Source organism: Ptychodera flava, chromosome 19 (genome assembly GCF_041260155.1).
Source record: "Ptychodera flava strain L36383 chromosome 19, AS_Pfla_20210202, whole genome shotgun sequence".
NCBI lineage: Eukaryota > Metazoa > Hemichordata > Enteropneusta > Ptychoderidae > Ptychodera > Ptychodera flava.
The window spans coordinates 31,884,602-31,895,010 of record NC_091946.1 but is presented as its reverse complement, the minus strand read 5'-3'; the positions used below and the strand labels follow the sequence as shown (position 1 = coordinate 31,895,010).

General features: G+C 39.8%; 1 protein-coding gene and 1 long non-coding RNA gene across 2 annotated transcripts; both read right to left on the bottom strand.

Moving 5' to 3' along the window:
* Positions 1 to 371: 371 nt before the first annotated feature.
* Positions 372 to 2,205, bottom strand: LOC139119292 (uncharacterized). The gene is made up of 2 exons (XR_011548894.1): positions 2,047 to 2,205; positions 372 to 1,321 (listed from the first exon to the last, which is right to left on the bottom strand). It is a non-coding gene; the product is annotated as an uncharacterized lncRNA (long non-coding RNA).
* A 4,446-nt stretch (positions 2,206 to 6,651) lies between these two features.
* LOC139119290 (proline-rich transmembrane protein 1-like) lies at positions 6,652 to 10,236 on the bottom strand. Its single transcript, XM_070683033.1, has 4 exons — positions 10,119 to 10,236; positions 9,892 to 9,977; positions 8,142 to 8,300; positions 6,652 to 7,616 (listed from the first exon to the last, which is right to left on the bottom strand). Exons 1-4 carry the CDS (start codon positions 10,132 to 10,134, stop codon positions 7,464 to 7,466), a joined length of 414 nt encoding a protein of 137 aa, XP_070539134.1. The 5' UTR covers positions 10,135 to 10,236; the 3' UTR covers positions 6,652 to 7,463.
* Positions 10,237 to 10,409: the final 173 nt, after the last annotated feature.

The following is a 10,409-nucleotide window of genomic DNA, read 5'->3' as shown; positions in this document are numbered from 1 at the left end:
CTAATATGGTGCCACTCAACTCCCTGGACAGCAAACAACAGCTCACATGTGCAGCCAATAAGCGCGGCAGAGCTAAACGCACAAGTTACAACCACTGTCCTACCAGGAATCCATCACTCCTGGGAGGGTAGAAGCAATGAGGAATGATGTGCCTAGCTCAAGGACACAACACTATGGCCATGCCGGGGCTCAAACTCACCATTCTGTGATCATGCGTCCACTGCTCTAGACACTGGACCATGATGCCTCCTCTAATGTTATAACACTTCTAATGATTTTTGTCCCTTTACGCTTTCATTTCAAACTGTATTAGACGAAGCTTCAAATTTCACTAATGAGGGTGCAATAGTTGCATACATAAACAATGTCAGTTTATTTATTAGTGTTTATTAATTCATTTACCCACTCAGAAAGGACAATTTGAAAACAAATGAAAACAATACAGAGCGTAAATATTCGACATCTGTTGCACTGTAATTTACCCATTTGTAACATTACATTTGAAGTGCGTTTTAATGGTACCAACGCAGTTACCGATGTCTGCAAAACTTTTGTGTTGCGTGGTGAAAAGATAACCTGGATTATATATAGCAGTTGCAAAAATTCCAACAAGCATAAGTACGCAAGCGTGAATATTCGCGAACATTTCCTACTTAATGAATACTGCATGTAACATCAAAGAGTATACAGTTGGTGAGACTTGATAGACACACTCTCTCACTGCTCCTCAACGTCGGGCTACTCCTCAGACCTTGCAAGCGCCCTCAGCAGTTACGCCTCGCTTGCTAGAAAGGCTGTTGAGGGCGCATCACCATTTGGTTGAAGATAGAGCCGCGAAGCGAACAAGGGGCTGTGAGACAGTCAAGACTGGACACAGTATTATTATAGAATTCAGCATGGTAAGTTATTTCATACAATTACAAGAAATTGGAGTCATTTATAGGATTTACGGTAAATTAATGAGAATTATCTGGTCATACAGATAGTTTCTAGGGTATTGTCCTTAACTATGTCGACGTTGGTGATTAAACTGGGATAACTATGTAGCGTTGGTGGTATCATCGGATAACGAACGTGCTCGGCGCGAATTGCTGTACTTTGTCAATGTAAATCATATGCAGGGAGCTGTTGTAAAATCGCCCCATGCCAGCATGTCGTTTCACAATGGTCACTGATTCGCTAGTACAATTGCCACATTGAGGACCACCACTACCGCTATAATGACGATACCACAGACGACGGCCGATATGGTGAAATTCTTCGCACTTCTGGAGGAGTCCTCGGCCCTCACTCGGTCTCCAACCAACACTGCGTCACGTACCTGCGTGAAAATAAGCCAGTCAGTCGTAGTCGGGTAAAAAGTGCCTCGAATGATAATACGCAGTTTACAATGTATATTGAATTGCCATAGCTCTTTTACAATTGTTGTCAAAAGTTGTTTTTTGGTATGCTATCGTGCTACCAGATGCGAGCCGACATACACCACACAATAACAACTCCTTACTTTTTTTAAAATCTGAACAAAATTTCAAGGTTCTTCTTACGTTTGATTTATGCTAAAACTTTTCAATTGAATCTCTAAACTTTAACAATTAAATTTTTAAAAGTCTGTGTAAAGCTGCAGGTCAGACTGGTATAACATAGAAATTGCAGAACACGGAGAAGGTACATTTGTCTCAGTTTCTCGGCATCACGTTCATTCCACGATCTAAGCAACAGCCTGCCTGCGTGTATTGCTTCATTTTGCCTTAAATTAACCATGTTTTCATAATTATATGCCAACAGACTTAGGGCCTTGGGCCAAGTCTAGATCATAAGGTAAACGACGGAAGATTTGTTCTTCGAAATTCCTGAGATGAAAGTTGCGCCGGACACAGGGACTACAGCTTCAGTAAATGACTACTTCCATCTCTATAGCCACGGGATGACAGTGCTTCAGCATGTAAAGTAGATTACGCATTCTTCAAGTCTGTATAAATACAGTAACTGGCAGTTCTATTTGCAGTGCCTTTGTACTGATATACAGATCAGAGGAATTGGGCTTACATCTAACGCCTTGATGATGGCAACCAATCCCAGTGGCCAGCAGCAGAAAATACAGGCAAGTATTGAATGAACCAAATAGTCGTTTGGCGGATTCTGCATGTGCTGACCGTAATGCTGGTGAACATGGGTGACATACGGCTGTCCTGGGCCAGGCTGTATCTGTAAGAATTAAAGATTCTCTTGCTAAAATAAAAAAATTAACGACACAAAGGAAAACGATAGTTCATTCTCAAATGTCTGCCTGTCATTGTATGTAGGTAGGTATGTAGGTAGGTATGTAGGTAGGTAGGTAGGTAAACATGAACATCCCCTTTCCCAGTCATTTTGAATAGGCCTTTGCAGGCTGATTTAAGGGACAGTAAGCCAAAGAAACTTGCAGCATCATGATCAACATTCATTTGATTACATAACACTTTCCGTCTTTTCGTCTTTCGTCTTTTCGAGAACAAAGGGCAGTCGAAAATGGTGAAAAGTGAAGATGTCGGTGACCCTTGGTGATCTGAAAATGATGCCGATCAATAGCTGTCTTGATGAATTTATTTTGTGTCAGCCTTTGAGGAATAAGAATGCTCACGCCACACTCCCCTCAAAAGTTTGAAAAGTAGGCAGTTAAATAATACGCTTTGAAAATTCAACGAAGTTTAAATTTGTCTTCTAAGTTTGAGAAGTCAAACGGCACGATGTTTCTAGAATTGTGGAATATGACTGCCCGAAAACAAATCGAGTGTCATAGTTTGATTTTGCGATACAACATAGCCACCGCAGTCACAGGATCTTTGAATTGTCAATGTTCCTTATACGTTACACTACACTGAACACTTCACGCGCCCTGTGCCTACGATCGGACGAAAAGCAGACTGTTGTTTATGTTAGCAAATGACCAACACATAAAGAGTGTGCTCATTATACACCATATAACAGTTACATGTAATGTCACTGATCATAACCATCTTATCACGATCAGGCGTAATGGTGATGGCGTTTCTTCAATTTTTACATCTTATTTTCACCAGATTTCGTAAGGAGTGTACTCTTCTTCTGTGTGTGAGTAAATGACTATATATGACAGTTCGCAAGTAAAGCTGTCGAACTCGAACGATGATTGAAAAACCTTAGATATTGTAAAGCTGTTCTCATATGCTGTTATACAACCACTGTGGAAACACATACAGCCCTTTCCTTGGGGACCCGGTAGAGTTACCAAAAGTCTACCGATTTAAGTGATGCTTTTTTTTATCCAGTGAATATTTAATGAACACGATTTCGAAAAAATCTCACGTATTCATACTGTGTTTTCGGGATAAACGCACAGCAGTGGACACGTAGACAAATAGAAATTAGAGTTTCAAGGCGAAAAGAAGGGTTCGTAATTTTTAAGAACTATTGATCAACAGATAAAGGCTCAACGACCTATAGTTTTGAGAATACCGCGCAAGACGCATTGATAAGGAACCATTACCACACAATTTTAATACCGAAACGATACTCATTAATATAATTTGCATAAATAAATAATAATCCACCTTCATCTTGCAGCAAATGATTTTGCGCGCAGTCCCTTACTATTGGTGGTGGTGGAACTATTGCCACAGGGAGACACAAAGGACCGCTTGATTTCCTAGTCCGGAAGGTGACATTCACATGATAACTTTAAGGACTCTGATATTTTATCGTATCCTGTGCTTAACATAATGAAGATTTCCTACAGGGAATATATTTGCTCGCTGCCCTATGCAAAACATTGATATGACATGACTTGCGGAAATCCACATAAACAAACGACACCCACTGATTTCCGCTTTTAGCATGGACAGCAGGGCTCTACTGTCTATGGTCCATTGAGCCAACGAACTAGTTCCGAAATAATTTTTTTTGAATAGTTCTGCTTTCAGCTACAAAATAAGTAATGGTATTGTATGGCGACTTCTCGGTTGGACTTTTGGGAATCAAACATGTTTAGAGGCTGTTTTAAACGAGATTAAATAGTGATTCTAGTGTCACTCTTTGTTCACAAACCTGTACTGGTGGTGAAGTCGCTTGGTAAACTGGCGGTGTGTGCTGTTGATAGTACTGGTCTCCATTGCCGCCGCCGACTAACTGTGCTGTTGAAAAAGAAATAAGATAGTCACTTCCATATATGTATGTGCGAACAGCGTAACATAAGACATGAAACGGTGTTCTTATCGGCTTAAAGAGTATACTGTGAGAACGCCAGGAGTTTCAAGACATTAATCGATAAGAAGATTTACCTTTTTCGTCTGACATGCTGGTAGAGTTGTTCTAGAGTTGAATGACGACGGTGTGTTTCGAGTTGGTCGACCCTCGGTATCGGTCATGTGACATGCACAATGCGCTTTGAAGCATAGGGAAGAGAGGTCCAAAATTCGGTCGATGCTGATAAGATCATCTGCAGCTTATACTTCAATTTTGTTTTTTAATTAAAAGTTGAATTTTATGTACAATTTGCAGAGCTATGACATATGCAGCAGCTAGTTCAGCTTCAAAATTATATTGTGAATAAAGTAGACGTTGTTTTCATTCCATCGATAACACAAAATTCCAGTGCCCAGCGTAAGTTCTGATCTTTTACGTAAACACTGTGTAATCCGAGTGTATCAGCCACGGTGATGATTTCGAGGGTAATGCGATCTGAGTCTTTCCTCATAAAATGTAATTAAAAATAGCACACTTCATCGATTATACTGTTGTTCTTGTAAATTTGTTCGATACATTAAACTATATATATATATATTAATACCTTTACACAAAAACACACACACGCGCAAACACAAACACACACACACATATCTATATATATATATATATATATATATATATATATATTTAAACTATATATTAATACCTTTACAAAACACACACACACACACACACACACACACACACACATATATATATATATATATATATATATATATATATATATATATATATATATATATATATATATATATATATATATATATATATATATATATATATATATATATATAGTTTACAATCCAAAAAAAATTTGTTTCGTAAAACTAACAAAGCAGGCTCCACTCATCAGGATGTATTCTAGTGATGAAAGTGAAGGTATAAGTTAATTGCCTAGTATGTTATCTTTGGAAATGGATCTCCCGACAATAGTCTTTGGTTTAACGCATATTGACACTTGTCAGATTTCAAAGTAGACTAGGCTCGAGTTCGTGAATATTGAAAAAATAAAATAATTTGCAACAATTTCTCTTGAATCTTTCCTATGTCATGCAGACCTATTTGAAAGTTAGCAGCCAAGGTCAGGTTTTCCTAGCGATCGAACGCCTTGCCTTTGAGTCTGCGCAGTAGTGAGCTAGTTTCTGCCGGAATCGCCACCATAATTGCGTTTACCTTAACTCGTTTTCATATAAAAACAGAACAAAAATACCCGCGCTTACCCCACTCATTCACAAATCACAGACTTGAACCAAGTCGGAAACTCGACTGGAAGTTTGCATATATTAGACCCATAGTGTAACCCCGGATGATAACATGTTTACAGCTATTTCTGTCAATGCTTGCAAAACAAGTGTCTGCAGGTTGGAAAATAAGTCATTTCCATTGCCAATAGAACCTATTTCTGGATTAAGGATGAGTAACCATTTTTTCATAATGGAGCCTTCAGTTATTATGAAAGGGTGGGCCGGAGGAATTCAGGGGACGGTCACATTTTACAAACTTGCCCTACGGGAGGGTCACATTTTACAAACGTATACTTGGAGCGGGTCACATTATACATTGCTAGGTTTATATTGAATGTAAAGTTTGAGTGACTCGTGGACAGAAATCACAGGGGAAAGGTCGGCATTTTTTTGGAATGGCTCGCGGTTTAGCGGAAGCACTGATAATCACTGAAGGCACCCTGAGCACAGGTTGCATCTTTTTGTGACGTTTGAGTGCGGTTTGCACTTCCTAATTTCCATAGATTTCTTTTGTCAAGCACTTAAACGGAAGAATATACGGGCTACGAATAATGTCAGACGCGACTAACTAAATAACAGAAAGCGGTCGTGATTGGCCATCTCTACATGGGATTGTAATAAGATTGAAACGCTGTGATTTAAGCTAATTAAGCATTAAATCGGTCGGGTACAACGGTTGCACGGTGTATACGGATATGTCTTTTCTTTCTGAGGCTAGCAAGCAAAATAATTCATCAACTGCAAGGTACAGCTGTGGCACAATATACCCATTCTCTTTAAAAATCAAGAATAATATTCGGAGCCAACCATACAATTTTTTACTGTTGTTACAAATCACCCAATAATAACCGATAGTTGAAATTCAAATGGCCGTCATGCCTGTGTAATCTCTATTGGTAAATAAAATTCCCAATTTTCACATAGTTAAGTCGGGAAAAAATATTGACTCCATAAACGTCAAAATGCGACAAGTGGTAGGCAAAAGAATATTGTAAAAGTTTTAGGGTCCAATTATCTGTTCCGAGGCGCATGGTACCTTAAGATTCGGAACCTCTCATGTTTTTTGTCCATTTTAATTGAAACAGTAATAAGCAAAGCTTCAAATTTCGCTCACGCAATAGTTGCATACACAAACAATGCCAAATTGTTTATTTATTTTTGTTTATTTCTTCATTCACAAACTCAGATAACACATCATGAATAGAAATGAAAACAATACAGAGTGCAAATATTCGACATATGTGGTACTGTAATTTACACATTTGTAACAATAAATTTGAAGGGCGTTTCATGGCACCAGCGCAATTACCGATGTTTGCAAAACTTTTGTGTTGTGTGGTGAAAGGATAATCTGGGTTATATAGAGCGGTTGCGAAAACTTCCCGCGAACATAAGTACGCAAGCGTGAATATTCGCGAACATTCCCTACTTAATGAATGAATTAATACTTTAACCTCAAAGAATATACAGCTGGTGTGACTTAATTGATAGACTCTCCTCACAGCCCCTCCATGCCGGGCTACGCCTCAGACCTTGCAACCGCCCTCAGCAGTTACGCCTCGCTTGCTAGAAAGGCTATTGAGGGCGCATCACCATTTGGTTGAAGATAGAGCTGCGTAGCGAACGGAGGGGCTGTGAGACAGTCTAGACTTGCTACAGTATTATTATAGAATTCAATAAGGTAAGTTATTCCATACGATTACGGGAAATGGGTGTAATTTATAACATTAACAATAATTAATGAGGATTCTCTGGACAATCAGATAGTTTCTAGGGTATTGTTCTCAATTCTCTGAGATTGTCGGCGTCAGTTAATCTCGGATAAGTATGTAGCGTTGCTAGTATCATGGGATAACGAACGTCCTTGTCGCGAATTGGTGTACTTTGTCAATGTAAATCCATTATGCAGAGAGCTGTTTCAAAATCGCCCCATGCCAGCATGTCGTTTCACACTGGTCACTGATTCACTAGTATAATTGTCACGTTGAGGACCACCACTACCGCTATAAGGACGATACCACAGATGACGGCCGCTATGGAGAAATTCTTCGCACTTCTGGAGGAGTGCTCAGCCCTCACTCGGTCTCCAACCAACACTGCGTCACGTACCTGCGTGAAAATGAGCCAGTCAGTCGTAGTTGGGTGAAGAGCGCCTCGAATGCTAATATGGGATGTTAATGTTTCAGAAAAATTAACTATGTAAAGTGTATTGATTGGCCATGGCTCTTTTAAAACTTGTTAGCTAACGACCGTTGTTTTGTAATCTTTCGTTCTACCCAATGTGACCCAACACAAAGACAAAAAAGGAAATGGACAAAATTTCAAGATTCTTCTTATATGTAATGTATGCATGCGCTTTAACAAGTGAATCGCTAAACTTTACCAATCGTATTTATAAAATTCTGCTGGTCAGGCTGGCATAACATTTTGATGAAAACGAAGACGGTTTTCGGGTAAACGACGAAAGATTTGTTCTTCAGAATTCCGGGGATGAAAGTTGCGGCCGAAACTGAGACTACACTTCCAGTCAATAACTACTGTCCTCTCTTAAGCATATAAGTAAATTACGCATTCTTCAAGTCTGAATAATTTGCAGTGAGTTTATACGGCCACATAAGAGGAGTAGGAGCTTACATCTAACGCCTTGATGATGGCAACCAATCCCAGTGGCCAGCAGCAGAAAATACAGGCAAGTATTGAATGAACCAAATAGTCGTTTGGCGGATTCTGCATGTGCTGAGCGTAATGCTGGTGAACATGGACGACATATGGCTGTCCTGGGCCTGGCTGTGTCTGTAAGAATTAAACACAGATGTAATACCAATAAGTTGTTTTGTATAAAGCGAACCTATTGAAGTATTTCTCTTGCTAAAATTAATAAGTTGCTGATGAAAAGGAAATGTTAATTCATACAAAAATGTTTCTCTGTCAATGCACGCATCTATGTATCTTTGTATGTATCTATGTATCTATGTTTGTATGTATGTACCTATGTAACTTATGTATATATGTACATACGAACGCCCCAGTTCACAGTCATTTTGAACGAAATTTGCTGCCTATGTACTGACTTAAGGGACACCATGGCTTCGAAAGCTGCAGCATCAGCATTCATTTGACGTAAGAGTCGTTCTTGGAATAAACGGAAAACGGTGGCGTCACGTGACCACGTATGCAACAATAGACATAAGAAATAAGGGTATTCAGGCGAAAAGAAATGGCAATAATTTTAACAACTAATTCAATACATGGTCCTTATTGTTCAACAGACAAGGGCTCAACCCCGGTGGTGACACTCTAAGAGAGCATGGGCATCCATGCTCGTTCAACAAAATTTCAAGATACCCCTAATCTGGGACTTTCAACAAAAAAGACCCCCTTATTTTGAGAAATATGGGAGAAAATACGACCAAAAATACCCCCTTACTTATAAAATCCAGGAGAGGGAGACATAATATCAGAGTCAGGTCAATGCTGAATTATGATATTGTTTTCACATATATTAACACATCAGAGTATGAATGAAACTGAAAACTTTGGAACAGGAGTGTCAAAAGCATAGGAAACGCTTAATGAAACTTTTGGTGAAGTTGTAGTGTCTGATAGGTATTTTCCGGGATATTTCAAACCTTTCTTAGGCCAGGTTTTTGGAAAAGTACCCCTTTTTCTTGATTTCACGGACCCATGATAGGGAATAAAAAACACCCCTTCCCCGCGATTTTGGGAACACTAATGGATACCCATTTCCCCCGACAGTGCCACCACCTGGGGCTCAACGACCTATGGGCTAATTTTTCACACAGTCCTCTACTATTGGTGGCGAGGAATTGTCGAGAGCTGCATGGAGACACAAAAGACTGCTTGACTTCCTAGTCGGGCACATTAGGCGCATGGATTTTCAGTGCAGAATAATAACTGTAACATTCTCTATGCGTATACCACATTGGCTATTCTGAGTACCTGTGGTCCGGCAGGTGACATTCACATGATTAATTTGAGGACCCGGATGTTTAATCGCATCATGTGCTTAATATAGTCACAGCGATATAATGGTTTCCTACAGGGAATATATTTGATCGCTGACCTCAGCAAAAATTGGCACTATATGACTTACGGGTATCCACACAAACTCCAACGGCACCCATTGCTATCCAAATTTCAGCTCAGAAAACAGGGCTCTACTTTCTATGATCTCTTGAGCAAACAAACTGGCGCCGAAATACTTGGCGGAATCTTCGGTTTTTTTCAATAGTTCTGCTTCAAAATGAATAATCGCACCGGCATTGTAAGGCGACTTCCCAGTTTGTCTTTTGATAACTTGACTTGTTTATAGGTCTAATTATGAGATGGAAGGTGATACCAATGCCATTATTTGTTTACAAACCTGTACTGGTGCTGGCGTCGCTTGGTAAACTGGCGGTGCGTGCTGTGGATAATACTGGTCTCCATGGCCGCCGCCGACTAACTGTGCTGTTGAAAAAGAAACAAGAAGGTCACTTCCGCGTATATACGGGGTGCAATCACCGTACCATAGGACGATCAAACGGGGCTGTAATCAGCTTAAAGCGTGTACTGTGAGAGTTTCAAACTTTGACTGGCGAGAAGACTTACCTTTTTCGTCTGACATACTGCTGATGGAGTTGTTCTAGAGTTGAATGACGAAGGTGTGTTTCGAGTCGGTCGCGTGACCCTCGGACCCTCGCTGTCGGTCATGTGACATACACAATCTGCTTTGAAGCACAGTGTCTAGAGGTCAAAGTTCGATCAAAGCTGATTAGGTCATCTTCAGCTACCATTAACTTTGAATGTTTACAGGGAAAATAGGAAAAAGTTTATTACTGTAAAATGCCCCCCGAGTACTTATACTCGGGCTCAAATTTTGACATTCTGTCGCTGGCACTG

Coding starts and splice junctions, on each gene's coding strand:
- LOC139119290 (XM_070683033.1), bottom strand. Junction 8,301..9,891: donor CGACGCCAGCACCAGTACAG/GTTTGTAAACAA, acceptor TAATTCTTACAG/ACACAGCCAGGCCCAGGACA. Junction 7,617..8,141: donor CCATCATCAAGGCGTTAGAT/GTAAGCTCCTAC, acceptor ATTTTCACGCAG/GTACGTGACGCAGTGTTGGT.